General features: G+C 45.8%; 1 protein-coding gene across 1 annotated transcript; it reads right to left on the bottom strand.

The window, feature by feature from the left end:
• Positions 1-10,943: 10,943 nt before the first annotated feature.
• Positions 10,944-12,212, bottom strand: LOC121833929. Its single transcript, XM_042287646.1, has one exon. The coding sequence runs from the start codon at positions 12,210-12,212 to the stop codon at positions 10,944-10,946; it is 1,269 nt and encodes a 422-aa protein (XP_042143580.1).
• Between the last annotated feature and the right edge of the window lie 7,149 nt (positions 12,213-19,361).

Here is a 19,361-nt window from a genome sequence, read left to right as displayed (position 1 = left end):
CGAGAGTGCCAGTCACGTTGCATTTTTCAATGCGGGGGTGGCCGGCGAAAAATTGAGGGATAGGATAGTTGTTAAAATGGCGGGCTTTAGGATCCCCGCGTTGAGGCATAAAACGTGACTGTCACTCTCGCTATCGGCACGCTTGGGAACAATAGCCCCGCGTGTCACGATTTTGCCATTCCGGTTGTCGGTCACTATAGTGCTACCCTTTTTCCGTTGCAGCAATGCTTCTGCCGCTTCCATGCCAGGAGAATAACGCGCTGAAGCATGGCGATCCAGAGCAAAACTGGTGCGAAACACGGAGAACCGAAAAAGCGAAGAACCATGGGAAAACCGGAAAAACCACGTGCGCACTTCGGATGGAAAGCGGTCATACCCTTTGGAACAGACGGTAGCTAGCGCCACCTGCCGAATTCGTCCGAATTAACCATAGTGCGCCGCGTTCCCTCCGAATTAATGAGCGTTTGCTGCTATTGACTGATACATACGTTTGACGGGACCGGATCGGCAGTTCAAATTATCCGAATTTCCGAATTAGCGGGGGTTGAATTAACGAGGTTTTCCTGTACAACAGAAACGACTCTCCTAAGATCTCGTGGAGATCAGAGTTCGGAACAGGCATGAAGGATTCGGCACGAGAAATATGCCAATGTCATTATTCATTTTTGCAACATTAAATTGACTCTGAAAGTGCGACCAGCTGCAGGGTGTATTCACGCAAATCTTGCGAGTGCTGAATTGTAGGCACAGTGCCCTGGTTGTGTTCATGTGCGATATATGACCAAATACCATAGATACCAATACTGCAAACCTCTCCGAAAACCAATGGGTGCGGTGGCAAACGGCGTGAGTGGCGCTGTTCACCTCTCTTGCCGGCCATTTGTGTTTGTGTGTTGCCACTTCCAATGGAAAGGCTTCAGCCATTATTGGGAGCACTAAATAAACAAATAAAAATACAAACACAACACACACAGCAATACTAGCAAGTCGAGACGCACTTCTGTTGTAAACTCAGCATTCCGCTTACGAATGGGATGCGCGATTCCCCTAGAGGATTTCATTCCACGTGAGTGGCATCGGAATTGCTAAAGGCCAGTCCATAAACACAGTCTGTGTTAAAAACAATCCTATCAGCAATAAGTTGTTATTATATTGCTCAATATATAGAGCACTTTACCATGAACAGCCTTGGCAGTCTTCCATGAAGCCTGGCCTTCAGCAGAGGAAGCTGTCATTCTGTGTCGTCTCAGGACACTCGCATCAAAATGGCGAAAGTGAATGCCAACTTCTACTTGGTAAGGACTGCAGTAAGTATAAAGATGAAAACACAGATTAGAATATACGATAAAAAATATCATGGACCAACTTGAAAAAAGTGCACAAAAAGACAAGGACAAAAGGACAGGAACATATAGGGCGAAGACTGGTGCACACTCACAACTTGATCTATTGAACATAAAATAAAAAAAAAAGGATCAGAGAAATCAGAAAGACTGTGTTCGGAGAACGTGAGCTTCGGAAACCGGGGCGTGAGCAAAAGATGTCAGGTAGATTGTTTCACAGACACTTCGGAATTAACGATAGCCTTTCCATGTAATAAGGTGGTGAGTTCATTCTGATTGAACATCCTGAAAAATAACAGACAAAAAACAAGGAATAAAGGAGAGGAATACATACACTACATACGAGCCCGAAGGAAAAATCCATCAATGTAACCCTGTTTGGCAGTCAATGTTTTCTAGTGGACCGCTGACTGTGCCTGACTGTACGTCAAGCATGTCTGATTGGCCAACACGTTACTCTGACCGACAGTCAAACTCCAGTCAGACCCCGCTTGTCGGCTTTCTGGTGGTTTCCTGGTGGCAGTCGGCCGCCGCGAAATGCCATCAGGATGTCTTGGTGGCGATTCTGATTGTACATCGATAGTCTCTGACTGTACGTTGGAAAGCTTTGACGTGCAGACAGACGTACGGTCAAAGGACGTAAAGTTCGTTCGGATACCACTATTTCGTCAAATCAATGAATACGAAAAGTAATCTATGCACGAGAAAACGATTTCGGGACGTGAGCCCATAAAACCGCTGACGTTAGAGATATGACACGCAACCGACCGACAACCTTGATCAGAAGCCCGCCGAGGCGCCGAACACGACACTTCGCACTTCGCTTCGCCCATAGAGGCTTCGCCGAGCTTTCATGAACGATCGCTCTCGACTCGTTTTGTTTGCCCGCTCGCTCCAACCTGTCGATCCTGCCCGGGCTCTACAATGTCTTATGTTTTAGTAGAATTTCTACTCGACAAGACCCAGCCTGTTGTGAGTTCCGACGATGTAAGGGACTTTAGCGGTGTAGTTGAAGACGACAGGGTGTACCAGGTCTACTGGGCCGGTGATGCGCGAACAAAAGGATCGTTCTACGACGCGAAAGTACTCTACATGGCAGGTGAGTAGAACTGAAGTACGGCGAGTGATGTACGAGTGCTTTGCATAACATGCTGACGGCTTAACTGCATTTGCAGCCAAAGCATTTCGTATAAAACGAATAGTCAAATCGAGTTTCTCTAACGGTGGCGCAGCATAGCGGTTTATGTGCGCGATTTGTAAGCATGTGGTCGCGGGTCGATGCCCGGTGGTGCTGCTTTTTTTTTTCTCGTACATTTTGTTTTATCGAGGCATTTTGCGATATTTATGAGTGCGTATAGCTTTACTCTTATATAAATGCTGCCCTTGTTGATGAAATTCCCTTTGCAGTGGCAGTCAGACGTCATCTGATGGACCATCAGATGACGTCTGATGGTCCATCACGTTCCACCAACGCTGCTGACTGGCAGTCAGTGTCCCAAATTACGTAGCTTGATGGAATTTTCAATAGGGAGTGTAGACTCCCAACTCACAAATTGGAGAAGAAAAAAAATAAAGAATGCGGAATGAGCTTTAGCAAAAGTTCGAACAGGTCCAAGTGGAACGTGCTAACTCCCACCCATATGCATAAGACTGTAAACACGATTTTTTTGGCAGCTCAGGTAACACACGGATGTGCGGACACATTGGTCGCCCATACTATGAATAATAAAGACCTAAAATAATTCCCTTGTATGTTTTTCTTCACAGTATCTGTTAATTATTCACGTTTTCTCTAAAAGCCTCGTCCCACTAGAGTGACAAACATCGATTTTTGTCCGACAACACCACAAAGTTCTGTGTCGCCGATGCTGTCCCACTGCAACGGCCAACACCCGCGACAAACCATCGACGACGGACGAGTTCTTGTCTGTTGTTGGACTTGAAGCGCAGCAAGCAGTCCCACCGAGAAACATCTCTCGGATACAAACTTATCCTCCTCGCCCGCTTGTGCCCTCTGTTGCCTCTCTTTCCACCCTTCTACCCTTCCTCCCTTGGCTTGCTCCGCCGCTCGACCTTCAGAGAAGCCCTTGGCGGCCTCTCCTCGTTCCCGCAGTTCCGGTCCCTCGATTGCTCATAGTGGTCGCGGGTGCGGCTTGCTTGCTGGCGCTGGGCAGTCATGTTGCGAAAGGGTTGTCTGTGGCTGGTTTTGCTCGCAAAAACTTGGTGCACGATGTGGTGCTTCAAGACACCGAGGTCTACGCCCCTGCATCAGGATGGATACACTAATGTTCGAGGACTGACCAAAGACCGCTCACCATGAAGTAGGACACGACGTTACGCGGCAAGCCATTCCGGCAGACGAGACTTGTCATCACGTTCTGTGATAATCGGGATGCCGTATTGTCTCCCATAAAACGCCTGCCCTCGATCATTCGGATATGAAGTTTCAAACATCCTCAAAATCAGGGTGAAATTCCTTAATGCCCACCTAGAATTCCTCGAACGACCCAAAAAAAAAAAAGGAACGATTCGGGTATTCTAGTTCAGAAAAAGTTTGGTGTCAATTGTCACGACTGTTTGTAGAAAGTCGCCAACGGCAAATGAAGAGAAGCGGAAGCTTTAATCAAGAAATAAAGTAACCGTCTCCACTTTCATCATGTTCGTCGGCGCGTTTAATGCCCAAAGAGCAAAATATGAAAACTGCGTCGCCAGACACTGTTTATCTGTGTATTTTGAAGTGTTTTGTTGACAACTCCAGTGCCACTAGGAAAGAAGTTTCCTTGTCCCCGTGTCCTGCATCGTGTCCGCCAGGTGGGACAGCGTGCGTCGTGTGTCGCTCGTCGTGTGTCGCTGTCGTTTGTTGCTTTCTGTCGCTCTAGTGAGACGAGGCTATAAGGATGACACACGAGCAGTGTAAATAGTGCATAAGTAGGTGACAATTCATCGTAGATTTTAGAGAGAGATTGAGCTGTCTTTATGTATTGGCCATCAATCTGTTGCCTGAACAGACAAGGAAATTATGGTTTTAAAATCTGCTCTTGCTAATGGGTGAATCGGTGCATTCCACTTGGGCCTGTGCTTGAGCTCCTTCCGCATTCTTTAATTTTTCCTTCTCTGTTTATGCGAGTCGAGAGTCTGCGCTTGCGTATGGTTTACGCGTTAGTCTGCTTGTCTTCTTGACTTTTTGTGGTGAACTGTTTTCCAAGGTGTTCAATTAGTACCAGCTCACCACCTTACTACAATCATGCAACAACTAAAAACAATTACAACCCACACCATTCGCTCAAGGCAGTACCAAACGAAAAAATACAAGGATTGGGTGAGGTATATCTAACACTATATACTTACACTGAACTAAATATACCTCTCATAAACTGGCGAGACACTACCTTAATTCAGGACATGCTTGTAAATTTCCCCAGAAGCCCAGAAGCGGCATCAAAAATTATTTCGTGGGCACAAATTTTTGCGATCAGGAGCGGTATGCTATGCAAATCACCATGGGATGAATTCATCGCGACACCAATTTTTGACAATTCTTTTCTGATAACGAATCACGAAAATAAAGTCTTTTGCAGACGACTGCGCGGCGGAAGCTACGGACTTGCTCGATCAATCTATCTCTGCCTTTTGCCTGGCCCAGCTCTCCGGACGCAAATACGCACACGGAATCCACCCGTAGTGTCTAACCTAGAGCTTAGGCGATGGAGGGGCACCGTGTTCTTCCAGACATTCTAGTTTACCAGTGAACACTACGGTGGAGGGAGGCAATCAAACTCCCCCCCCCCTCCCCTTTCCGTCTCCACCCGCCGGCCACCCGGCCGCCGCCGCCGGCGCCGCCGGCGCCGCCGTCCCCCCCATCTCCCAAAAAGTTCCGCCGCTATTGATGGACATGGACCGAGTACACAGCCTATTTGTGAACGAAGCAAAACAGCCTCGTATAGCACCATTTGCGTACAATTAGTAATAATGGTAAAACCAAGCGATCTAGACAATAACAAGCATTTTGAACGGAAGAAAAGAATAATCTAGCCCTAACGGGCAAAGAAAGGAACTTACTTTGAAACGACCGTGCCATGACCTTGGCTGTTGAGCACATTCGACGTAGTTCCACGGCTCACAGTCGCTTCCTTCTTTTTCGGACACATTTGAAACTAAGTTAAACTCCACGCATCACGACTAATCGGTAAATTGACCTCAGGACAGAGACGTGAAACACACGGAAAACACGGCCGGCAAAACAAGGCTGTGGATTGGATTGGATCGCCTTCGTTGGCTATTATGGATGTCTAACGACTTTACGGAAGCTATGTGCGGTTGCAATAAAATAATCAGCAAAGCGCATTAAAAAACTATTAAAAGACACAGTATTAATAAATCATTGAGCATGTAAACATTGACACAATATTAGAAATACGTCCTGAACACGTAGCAAAAAAGTACGTACGAAACTAAGCATACAGTGTATTCAAACGAACCCAGCAGACATATAACCTACTGAAAACAACATGTTGTCGTTTCCGCTGTTTGGTCTTGGTGGTAAACACGCTTGATGATGATCGTGTGGTCGGTGGTTCGAATCCCGGTAGAGCAAAGTTTGTTTTACTACGTTTTTTATATCCTTTTAATACTTTAAATATTTTCTATGTTTTTTGCAGTTGCCGGCCCCTTACAGTAGTAGTAGTAAAAGTGTACACGATCAGCCCAATAATCAATCAATACGAAAACATGTGTTTCCGATATCGACATCTTCCCGATATGTTTCCGATATCGGGGTGTCCGGTTTCTGACATCGATCCTATCTATTCGGATATCTAAATGGCTAACTGCGCGCCCGCCGTCGGCGGCGGGCGCGCAGTTGGGTCTGACGTAAGAGTCGCGACCGGCTGTTAGCCAATCCTATCCTAACTTATTCAGATATCAGAAACGGACGTTTCTGATATCTGAAAAAATTTTTGATTTTCGATAATCGATAATTATCGATTTTTACTATTGATCGATGATCGATCATTGGCCGATGATCGATCATCGGCCGATAGACGATCACTGCCAAGCAGTTGTCACGTGACAACCACGTAACAACTGCGAATTTTATTTAGTCCGAAAAAGGCTTTTAAAATAAAAAAAAAATAAAATACCCGACGCGGTACCTCTGCGCCACAAAGGGAAGTGAATATTCCGAACTTAGACTTTGTATGCAAACGTGGGTAGTGCTAGGGTTTGCCGCTCTGTTACGCTCTGTCAAGTGTAGTTTATAGTTGGTGATGCTTCCACAAGGTGGCGCTTGAGGTCGCCGTCGCCGCACCAATCAACGTACTCCCCGCCTACGTCGTTGACTCGTGGGAAAGTGTGGGGACACGCCGCTGGATGGCGCCATGTGCCGTGTGGTTGGTGATATTCCCACAAGATGTCGCGAGTCCTGCGGCTTATCTTATCACTGACCTTCAGTTTGTTGACATGCTCGTAAGGTGTCGTATGACCCAGGCGACGAACTCTCTATGCGATTCGTGTCGTGAAGTTCGAACTGTCCAGATGCTTGCGTGCGGTCGTCTGACTAGTTTGCGCGGAAGAACACACTCGCTGGATCGAGATACAAGTCTGCACTGGAGACCGTAAGACAAACAACGACTTCTTTGTGACTGCACTGGAACTGCTCATCGATCTGATTGTGTTCGGAAAGTTCCCTCCCTACGAAGTGGACCCAGTTGTGTTCCGTGTAGTGTCCCGCGTGTACGAGCACTACGAGGGAAAGGACAAGGAGTGGCCATCGCACGAGGGTCCTTTCACATTCTTGTCGGGATGGGTGAGCAAGGTGATGTCCAGAGTGACCGAAGCGGAAACGACGGACGTGGTGGAGTTCCTCTCGGACACGGTGCATACCATCAAGCGGTCAGTGCGGTGCAATTATCACATCGAAGCAACCTACGTGTATCGGCTGGCCGCGGATGTTCTTCGATACAGGCTGGTCACTGCGGATAGTGTGGACTCGTGGAAATAAATTGTCATCTTAATTTATTTGTGTTTTATTTTGTCGGATAGAAAAGATCGGGCCTCGCTATCAGCCCGGTCAGTCTTGTGTTGACCGAGTGCACAATCGGTCTGTAGAATGAGCAATCAATTTTATGTGAACCTTTTCTCCAATGCCTCCAGTGAAATATTTCACGATAATACTTTAAGTAACTTTAAGGTACAGCTGTCCCAACCTATCCTTTTAAATAAACCGTATGAGGTCGCCCTAGAGGAATTAAATTTTCCATTTAGCATCAAGAATGTGACGAGGCCATCTAACGAGATCTATTTGGTCAGACCAACGGACGCTGGGCATGTGGAATCCAGCAAAAAGATTCGAATCCCTGCAAAACGAGACGTCCTCTCGTTGTTGGGAAGTGGGTTGAGAGAATTGTTCGAACCCAAAGCGAGCCTCGTTCGAAAAGAAAGCTTGTGTTCCATAACCTTCCAGAGAAACAACGCTTTGCACATGTCGTCTCTCTTGGCCGAAAAACTTGGCTTTTCAGAGCAAATATTTGGTATAGGTCAGTCTATGGAAGGCCGTCCCGTAGAGGAATTGACGTTCGATAAAGAGGTTGAGATAGAGCTGACAAGAGTTAAACACGTCATGACACACGACCGTATTGAGATTCTCGAGGGCTTCTACGAATCGGCAGAACACCTCATTGATGCGATAAACAGTGCGTACCAATCTACACTCAAACTCCTTCCCTCAAAAATGTTGCTTCGTCATAACCCCTACATAAAACTCGTAGCATTGCAGTTGCATCACAATGGATATATATTGATTAATCAGCACTTGTCACACATGCTCGGATTTGGTGAAAAGACCGTGTATACCTCCTTTACCGTGGCAGACCGTGAAGTCATATTATATCCAAATAATTGCATTTTTACGTATTGCGATATCATAGAAGCGGAACACGTTGGTGATGTGAAAGCCCCTCTTTTGAGAGTCGTACCTTTCGTGGTGACTAAGCGAAATGAGATGATGTCGTATTCATTCAATTTGTTACAATATAAGAGGGTGATCGTAAAGGAAGTCAACACCATTTGTCTGGAGCTCGTTGGTGAGAAAGGAACTTACATTCCATTTCTAGACGGATCCGGTCATGTCGCAGCAACCCTGCATTTTAGAAAATGCACGTAAAGTCTGCACCGTGTGGTGTGGACCATTTTTCCGGTTCCGGAGAGAAACATTTGCCGCATTTTGTGTCCGGGCCTTTGTTCCAAGTGGGGAGCGGTCTACTGTCCGACATCTATCAAAGAATATCGCCGGTGTTTACAAAGAGAGTAGCCCCGTACCTCGGTCGAAAACTCGTGGCCACTGGCAGAGACGTAGCAGAGCGCGTCAGACAAGGTTCCTCACTTCGGGATGCCCTCAAAAAAGGAATTGGCAAGACGTATCGAAACACGAGGGACGAGCTTCTGCAAAAGCTCTCTGGTGCAGGTCATAAAAGAAAGAAGACCGAGAAACCTTCCTCAGTCTGCCCACGAGAAAAGAGACGGAAGGGTCTAGACTTTTTTGACACCTAGAGAATGTCGAGCGGTATCTTTACCCTTCACGAACGATCCTGTTTGTGCACAACCGGTGAACTAGAACTTTTCTCGCTGCCGCCTACTTCGTTTGCCCTGGAAAAATCGGAATATCTTGAGTTCTTTCCCGTCGCTAGTGCAACCTCCACGTCCATTTTGGAATTTCACGTCCCTCCTTTGGGTCCACACTTTTACGATTTGAAATCGAGCTTCCTTCACATTCAATCTAAAATCGTTCGAGCTAATGGCGATCCTGCGAGCACTGTTGCAGTCGACGGGTCGGTTACGAACGATAAAGTGATTCCGGTTCAGTCCTTTGGAAGTACGAAAACTATGCCTATCGTTCATATCTTGATATTCTGCTTAATGCAAACCAGGTAAGTAGAGATCATTCTCTTTCTGCGATGCTCTACGAAAAGGACCCAGTCAATACATCGGAAAAGCTGGAAATTCAGCCAAGGTACTTGCCGCTCGCTTCAAGCGCACCGAGGGATCTACCCTTTGCGACATGTTCTGTCCGATATTCAGCGACATTTGCCAGCAAGAAAAGCTCCTAGTTAACGGGGTGGACATCCGCATCGTGCTGCGACGAAATACCGAAGATTTCAGACTCTTGGCTGCTTCGACGATTCAACAAAAGCACATTGTTCAGCTTCCTCGCATCGTTCTGTACATTCGACGAGTCCAAGTGGCCCCGACAGTTCTTGTCGGAATCGAAAGGCGATTGCAATCTACTACCACATCATACCTGTTACGTGGAGTGGAGATCAAAACCAGAACCGTTTCTCCCGGTGTGTCACATATCGTTCTCGACGACCTCTATCCTCATTGGGTTCCATCTAAGCTCGTCACCGCGTTCGTAAAGAGTGAATCATTTCAGGGAAGTCGCGAACACGACCCCTTCAAATTTGAACACTTCAATCTGAAAACGGCCGTACTAGACGTTGGAGGGTCTCAGCAGACGGAAAATTTCGATTTTAATGAGGATCTTTATATGAAGGCCTATATGAACTTCCTGCATCGACTCAGTCGAAAAGACGTTCCGTTCTCTAAAGGTGCCTTCTCAAAAGACTCTTTTCTTCTCTACTACACTTTGACTCCCGACAGGGAAGAGCAGAGTTTATGTCCAATCCTCAAAGCCAATGTGAGACTCACCCTGACTTTCAAACAAGACCTAAATAAGGCAGTCACGATCCTGTTCATGTCAGAAACACCACGCGTTTTGGAAATTGACAAGGAGAGACGGGTCAGGATCGCTAATTGAAGAAATGGAAGAACACAAATTTTATTCGATGTTTGCAGGCAACCAGTGTACGCGACCCTGGTTTCGCGGTACTTTTTCTTGCGACGAGATTGGCCAGGAGAGACCAAGCCAGGGTCTTTACATACTTAACACGGCACCGAGATCTTCTTCCGGCGAACACTGGGTTCTTTTTTTCATATCTTCAAAGGACAATTCGATTAGTTATTTTGACAGTTTTGGTATGATTCCAATACACGAAGAATTTTACGACTTTATCGGAAACGCTTCCAGCTTCTTCTTCAACAAAAAGAAAATTCAAGGATTCAAGTCAAGTACGTGTGGACTTTACTGTCTATAAGTCGGCGCTCTCCTGTGTTGTGGTGTACCACTCCGCGAATGCACCAAGGCGTTCTCGCCAACCGATCATCGATGGAACGATCGTTTGATATCTGTACTTGTGCGGAAACAATTTCCATCTCCCAAGTTAGAGCTATCCTGCTGCAGCGTTTTGTAATCTCTTTTCAGTCAAATAAAAACAAACACAAAAAGTAAAGCATGAATCGTTTTATTGCATGCATTCATATGCATTGAAAACGCTCTACATAAAAAAAACAGACATGAATACACACTTACAATATAACATATTATAAGAATAAATTAACAAAACAATTTCAAAATAATAAAAATTACAGTGTCGGAATAACATTTTTATCGACTACATAGGGTGGGGGGGCGACATTTCCAGGATTTGAAACATATCATTACTCCCTTCATCCCAAAAGAAAAAAAAATACACTGCCGCGATTACATTTTTATCGAACACACCCGGTTCTCTTGGAGGAGGACATTTCGCCGAGTCTGAGATGTCCGTAAGGAAGCGTCGAAAGTCCGTTGTCTTCGATAAAACGCTTGTTGTCGAAGGGGTTCAATCCAATTTTTTCTACGACGACACTTTTGTTTTCATTTTGCTTACGAGCAATGATTCTTTGGGTGTCAGTGTGCAGAGTTTGTGTCTCGAGAGTCTGAAGGTAGAGATCGTAAGTTAGCTTACGCGACTCGCATCTTTTTACTCCTTTAGCCCTCACACAATGTTCTTGAGACTCTAGATCGAGTGCATAGAGTTTCGGTTTAAGACAGACAAATCCTAGAATGTGGTCCTTCGGCAGCTCGTTTTTGAAAACTCCAAGTCGCATTTTGTTTTGAAGCGAATACAAGGCGTGGTCGGACGGGTAACCGGAAGTATCTAGGTGGCTCTCGGTAAGCTCTGCGAGCTTCTCGTCGACGTCCCGACCGCTGATTTGGAGGATAAATGAGTCCGTGTCGCTATATGCAGCGCGAGCATCCGGGAAAACTCTCCTGATCTGATTATAGAAGAAATCGTACATGACGATCTTCGACATCTCTAGGATAGAGAAACCTGCGTATATGGGCTTGTTCAGGTGCAAAGTTTTCTGTGAAAATTGAAATATGACCACGTTCGGACCGATCGCTGTAAATTGTCTAAGGTTAGGTTTTTGCAGATTTTTTACGACTTCGTCCTCGGAAACGCTAATGACAATGTCGTTGCATTGGCGAGGATTTTCAATCGTCTTTCCGTAGATCGAGTTCATAAAGAGCTTTGACAGATTCTTCTGAAAGGTGTTGGTAGCCTGCTTGCGCAGATCGTGATTGAAGTCGATAAATTCTTTTAGAAAGGCCCGCTGGGAAAACTGCAGGACGCGATGAATCTTCTTCAGTTTTAACCCTAGCTGCAGGTACAACTTTACGTTTCGGAAATGAATAACATAATCATGTTTGGGAAATAGGGTTAAAAGAAGCTTACGTTCAAATTCTCTCTCGGGTAGGCCAAATTTTTTCACTAGCGCCTTTTGATAAGACGAAAGCCATTCGAAAGGAACACCTCGTTTTTCCGGAGCCAAAGGAAAGTCTGCATGCGAGTCGTGTAGTTCCTCTGGATAGTCTAGGTCTACCTCCAAGATGTAACCAGTGGGTGAGTCGTCTGAAACCTGAGCGAACTGAAGGGCATTGATTTCTTCGCGATCGAGCCATCGGAAATTGCCGTACGGAAGCGGTTGTCTCATCGTTTATGCGTAAAGACCGTTCACATCGAGGTCGAACATTTGAGAAGCATCTTTGTTAGGATCGAACGAGTCGCTGGTTGGAACGTTAGCTCTCGCATGTCGAATTGCACATTGCACGATTCCTCCTCGTAAACCCGATTCGATAAAAAGATATGCGTCGACGTCGTTGAGCAACTCAAGTTTGACCTTTGTTTGCTTAAGCGCACAGACCAAGCTGAGGGCAGGAAGCGACACGAAATGCAAGGGATCGATCTCGTAGGTTTCCAGGGTCCATTTCCTAAAATTTTGCATTACGTCGGATAGAAGTAAGCAGTCGAGTTTCAAATAGCAGTCACTGTACTCTCCCACGTTTTTGAACTTGAACGTGTCAAAAACGACCTGGGCATGGTGATAATCCTTCTCAGAAATGTGAGCGTCGTTAAGCTTGTTGTAAAACGACTCACGTGGTGGCAGCTCGGGCTCATCGTAGACGCTGAAGTCGGTTATGTAATCGTAGGGAAACACACCCTTACGTGCCAGCAACTCAATATGTTGAGGAAACGCTTCACGAAGGCAGCGAAAATTTTCCAAGCCTTTGGAATGGAGGTCCTGCACAAGTGCGTCCACGCTCACGGGGAGGAAAGCTAGACTGTCGAGAAACCGTAGGTTACCCACGTCGAGTCGCTTAAACTGTTGACAACTACTGGCGAGAACCTTGATATCTTTCGACTCGAATAGATGTAGTTTCGGTAAAATAAAGGCAAGGTCGTACGAGTGGTTGTGTGCAACCAGGGGAATGACTTTTTTGTTATTCCTGTCGTTTAAATTACAGCCTTTGCACAGCCTGTAAGGTCAGGTAAAATGATCATTGCCCTTTCTTTTACGTTTGTCGAACGACTCGCCACATACATCACAGTGACTGCCGGAGCTCTGTGTCTTTTTGACCGTCGTGAGATCGCTCCTAATCCACTCGGGAATGAGTTTGGACATTTGATTGAGGATGGAAATGAACTGCTCGACACAATCCTCGCCTCGATACAAGAAACGTTCCATGATTCGTGAGTCTGTAGAACGGATCACTAGAATACAAAACGAGCTGGGTACGTGACTCTCGTAAACGTGATCCGTGTTTTCCGGTTTCAAGATGGCCTCAAAGTCGTAGACGCAGAAGTATGGAAAAGGCTCCATGAGGTGAGTGTTACGGAAATAAAGCGCGTACCCTTTTTTAGGAGAGACCGTTCGGACTGGCTTTTTTTCTTTACACAAGGCAAAATGACTGGTTAGAGAAGTCCGAAAACGAAAACCCATCATGCATCTTTTACAACGGAATCGGTAGCTAGCCCTGTTTTCGAAAAGCCCGGCGAAGTTGGTGATGAGGACAAAGTGGTCGTCAATCAAGAGCAAATCTACATGCTTTTCCAACTCGTGATCGTTGATTTTGAGAGGATAGTCAAACTTTTTGTCCCGTTCGTAACCGTACACGTTGATGGACACGCGATTTTTTCTTTCGAAAGTCTCTACGTCTTCTGGAAACGTCACTGGATAGTTTAAAGGAAACGAATATTTGCTCAGATGGTCCCTGTATGAGGAAGCTCTCGTTTTATGTTGAGTGGGATGCAACCCCGCAAGCACGGAAAAGGTGAAGCACATTTTTCTTTCGGAGTCCTTCACGCGTTCGTTCACATTCAAAATACACTGTTTGTTTGCCAGTTCCTTCGGCAAAGTGAAACTTTGACATCCGACCCTCTGGGGAACGAAACGTCCAACTGTGATGCTACATTGTTGGATGGCGACGAGCGCGAAACCCGACCCACGTTCCTGATACTGCTCTAGACTGGCGTTTATCTCGCCGCAGGCAAGCTGCAGGGCGCTAGCGATGTTACCCTCGGCCCAGATCGTGTGAACGAAAGAGTGAAAGTAATGCACGCTAAAGTCAAATTCGCCTTCGGAGTTAAGTCGTGTCAGTTCTGCGGTTAACGTGATTAAAAAACGCAGCGGCATTCCGTAATGTCTAAATACGTTGGACATTGCATCTGAGTGATGACGGAACAGTGTAGAGACGTCGTGAGCCTCGTCGTCGCGCTCGTGCAAATACATATCATAGCGCATCGTAAAGTTTCGAAAAGCGCAGAGGCCTTCACAAAATGGAATGCAATCTTGATAGGGAACATTATGTACAAGAGCCAGATGAACTTGTAATGCCTCTGCGCTGGAATATTGTTGCCTCTCCCGTACGTTACACAAGTGACAGGTTACCATTTCTGAGAAAATAAAAAAAAAGACACCTAAATGTCCAACTTCGAGAAGACAATGATGGGTGACCATCCGTCGCCCTTGCTTTTCTCTAGAACTAATCCCGTCATGTGACGCATACTTTCAAGCTCCTCGTCACTGAGCTCTGAAAATCGTTTAGGCACAAATACCTTGACAATTTCGTCTGACAGCTGGAGGGATACGAAGACGGACGGTCCGTAACGTGTGTCCAAACGTCCAATGTCTAACACAGGCAGCTTGACATCAGACGGAATCAGATCCATCTTAACAAAGTTTGACGGCGATTTCAAGGAGTTAAGCTTGTCCAGGAGGTTCTCCATCATTGGGTCGGCGGTGGCGGCAGTGGGCTCCTGTAATAAAAATGTATGTTAAAAACAAAATAAACGCGTTTCAAATATTTTTCCCCTCACCTCACGTGTAGTGGCACGCTCTGAAGAAACGGTGGACGTCCGTCAGTTTTATAGCAGCCTGTTTACAAAACGATTGGCACCGCGAGACATGTCTGGACGTGACAGCCTCCACAATCGCGAATTTGACACCGTGCATCGTATTAGGTTTCTGTTGTTTCAGCTTTTCGCTTTAAAGCAATCTGTTTACGAACTGACGAACGGCTGTGCGTGTTAAGTGAGAATTCGACACCAGGGTTGGTTGCTTCTGAGTTTATGGTTATGATAAGCCAGCGCGAGGGAAGCTGGCGGGTCGTCTCATCGTGTATTTTCGTAAGGAAGGTGGTAAAGGTATTCGGCGTATATAGAAAGCTGTAGATACACTGCCTTTCACATTTGCAAACCGGCCGTCATGACGCTCGTTCTCAATAAATTCCAATTTGAGACGCCCGCGTCTGTAACAATGATTGGTTCTTCGAAATCAGGCAAAAGCATGTATATTCGTAAATTGTTGCATTATAGAAAGGAAATGTTTGATAAGAAGTTGGACGTCATTTTCTACGTGTACGTTTACGAGCAACCGTTTTTTAAAGATCACCCGGACGTTGTGTTCACTAAGGACATTCCGCAAAATTTGGATCCCGAGACAAACTCGCTAATTATTTTCGACGACTTTCTCTCAAATAGGACAAAACTGAAGGAGATATGCGAGTATTTCATAGGTGCTGCTCACCACTATAACGCCTCCGTCATTTTCACTACTCAGAACATGTTTCACCAAGATTCATACTTTCGAACAATCAGCTTAAATTCTACGGCTCTAATGATATTCCGATCGGTGAGGATTGTCGATCAACTCCAGGTACTATCTCGACAGCTCTTTGGAGGGAAGAGAGGGCATGTCCTTCCGCGTATATATTCGGACGCGTGTAAAACACCATTCAGTTACATCCTGATCGACCTGTCGCAAACTTGCCCCGATAATTTCCGCGTGAGAACAAGGATCTTGCCGGACGAGGGACCAGAAGTCGTCTACGACACTTCCTCGTGAATCGTTTGAAGGGACATGCACGGTTTTTGCACCTCTTGTCCAAAGCTAAATCGTCTAGACAAAGAGAAGTCCTTCTTCGTGACGTCAAAAAGGGACATCTAAACATCATTCGCGAAATTTGCTTAAACCTTTGCAGAGGAAACGTTCCACTCACACCAACTATAAAAAGGAAGGTAAAGAGGTTTGTACCCCTCATAAGATCATTGGGAAACCGAAAGAAAGGTCACAAGAATATAAAAATGGTATTGATACAGAAAGGAGGCTTTTTACCTTTGATCCTTCCGGCTCTCTTGGGTCTGTTATCCACGCTCGGAGGAAGAGCTATCTCCAAGGCCATCGGGGTGTGAAAATGAAGAAATACCATCTCATACCTTACAAAGAAGAGCATATTCCTGATATTTTAAGACAAGAGGGGGAAGCGGATGACGTCAAACTGAAAAATATCATTCAGACGCTTCATAAAAGTTTACGTCCGCACAATCCTGATATTAACAACGTCATGCCTCAGGAAACGACTCCCTTTACGAGAGAACAAATGACGCAGACGAATGATGCCACGGAAGATCACGATATCAATGCAGTCGTCAATATTTTGAGCAAAACCTATAGGGAAAAAGGTCGATCACTTCTAAATTTGTTAAAACCAGTGATTGCAAGGGACCCACCCACGTTAGAGATTATAATTGACGAGAAGCCTCTCCATGAGTCAAATATCATTGATATGGTTTCTTATCTAATTTCGCGAGCGAAACAGATGCCAGTTCCCATTCATTTCGAACGTGTCGCGACGCTATTGGTCAAACAAAGTCTGCCGACGAGCATCGTAAACTACGATCGCTTTAAAGGAAGAGTGGTCAAAGCAGGATCGACCAGTCGAGAAGGATCCTCCTCTCCGAATATTTCACCGAAGCGTTCCTCGGAGCAGCAAGAATCATCATCATCGCCGCACTCACCTTCGACCTTCGCTGTTGCTGCTGCAGAGGCCTGTGCTGATCCTGCTCCACGGACATCTAAACGAGTGCTAGATAAGGCATGGAAGATATTTTAGACGAAGATTACTTCAACGACGAGCTAATTTTTTCCTCATTTCCTCCACGTCAAAGAAAGAAGGTTCAGGGGCTCTTGGAGAGCATTTCGTCGGTGATTGCCTACACCCCCGATGGGAAGTTGGTTGTTCACGGAAAGAGGATCGAGGAATCCAACATAATCGGTCTACTACGCTACGAGATCTACAATAGACAACCTTCCTGGGTGAGAGGTGCAGTTTCCGCCGTAATTAATAACTTCCTGGACCTGTCAGCCTTTCGCGCTCAGTCTTACCGACGGAAGTCGAGATGCCGTCGTCAGAGAAGGAAAGCAAAGCGGTCTACTACAGAGCAGCCCATCCCGCATCCTTCGGTGGAGTCAATAGACTTGCCAGGCATACGGGCCGAAGAACGGCGGAAAAGTTTTTAGAGGGATCTGACGCTTACACCTTGTTTAGGGAAACCAAACGCCCTCGTCTATACCGCAAGACGCTGTCCCTGGGACTTCGAGACGTCTATCAGGCGGACCTTGTGGAAATTCAAAAAATTGCCAAATATAATGATGGAAAAAGATACATTTTGTTTGTGATCGATACGTCTTCTCGATTCCTCTCCACCGTTCCGATCGCTCGAAAGACGGGAGAAGAGGTCGTGAGAGCGCTTAAAATCGTCTTTCGTAGGATGAAGAAAAGTAGGCTTCTATGCACGGACCACGGCCGTGAGTTTTACGGGAAATTAGTCGTGTCATATCTGAATAAGCAGGGAGCTCAATTGTATTCTGTGTTTTCAAAGCAAAAGGCTTCCATAGTAGAACGCGTGCAAAAAACCATTATGAGTGGGATCTATAAATACTTTGAGTATGCAAGAACGAGGCGGTTAATAGAGATCCTTCCCAAAATCGTAAAATCCTACAACCACAGCTACCACCGATCGCTGGGTGCTCGACACATCGACGTCACCGAGGAGAATCAGACAGATTTCTTTCTTCATCTTTTCCCTCCTCCGTCGGGAGCACCCAAGAAACCGAAATTTCGGATCGGGGATTATGTGCGCATATCCAAAGAACGACACCTTCTTTTAAAAAAGTACAAACAGTCCTTCACAGATGAGGTATTTATTGTCGACAGAATCCGACTAGGTATTCCCACAACATATTACCTCGTCGACCTGGTGAGAAAAGAGCTCGTTCTCGGTTCCTTCTACGAAGCTGAGTTGCAACGTGTTTCCAACCCCGAAAACAAGACCTGGATCATCGAGAAGATTTTGAGAAAACGACGTGCGCCTGATCTCCAATACCTCGTGAAATGGAGAGGCTATGATTCCTCTCACAACAGTTGGGTTAGGGCAGGTGATTTTGAAAAATAAACAAAAAAAATGTATACGATGTTGTTCTTCACACTGCAATGAGTCTTTCAATAGACTCTGCAGATTTGTTTGAGACACACACACGTAGAGTGTTTTATTACTCTTTATTCAAAAACTCCAAGAGACGCAATGTTGCCTCGTGATCTAAATTTATCCCATACATCGAGGGTTTACCACCGATCACTCGTCTAATTTGATACACATTGAATGGACATCGACGAAGATAAATCGACTCACTTATATTGCAAGTGTCTTCGCACTGTAGGTCATGTTTCCGCAAGACACGAACGTCGGCCTCGTGAAGACATTGTTTTAGGTTGCGAGTCTGCTCTTTGTCCAAGTTTACGCCAATTTTCTCGGGATAGTACACTTTCATCCAGGCACGTATTGCCAAAACAGAGTCTGAACATCGATTAACTTTGATGTCTTCCGTCAAACTTGTCTCGAGTGTGCAATGTCCGTAAGGGTTTGGTTGAGACGTGGCAAGTCCAAAGACAATAATGTATTATAATGCAATTCCCTTCTCCAGGTATTATTATTATAAATTTGGAGAAGGGAATTATTTTGATAATAATTCCCTTCTCCAGGAATTATTTTCAACAATAATGTAGATGATTGGAAGGGAACGCACGATGGCAGCTATTTGATGCATGACGATCGGTCGTCTCACTTCCGTAACTAATGTGCGGAGTCTTTATGGAGAAGATATATATATATAAATAAAGAGAAAATGCCCTAGGCTGATTGGTGTGACGACACCGCACAAATGACGCGATTAGCCACAGGACTCGCGACATCTTGTGGGAATATCACCAACCACACGGCACATGGCGCCATCCAGCGGCGTGTCCCCACACTATCCCACGAGTCAACGACGTAGGCGGGGAGTACGCTGATTGGTGCGGCGACGGCGACCTCAAGCGCCACCTTGTGGAAGCATCACCAACTATAAACTACACTTGACAGAGCGTAACAGAGCGGCGAACCCTAGCACTACCCACGTTTGCATACAAAGTCTAAGTTCGGAATGTTCACTTCCCTTTGCGGCGCAGAGGTACCGCGTTGGGCT

Source organism: Ixodes scapularis, unplaced genomic scaffold (genome assembly GCF_016920785.2).
Source record: "Ixodes scapularis isolate PalLabHiFi unplaced genomic scaffold, ASM1692078v2 ptg000072l_1___fragment_2___debris__unscaffolded, whole genome shotgun sequence".
In the NCBI taxonomy this organism is placed as follows: Eukaryota; Metazoa; Arthropoda; class Arachnida; order Ixodida; family Ixodidae; genus Ixodes; species Ixodes scapularis.
Note: the sequence above shows the minus strand (reverse complement) of the source record. Positions and strands in the feature narration are given on the sequence as shown.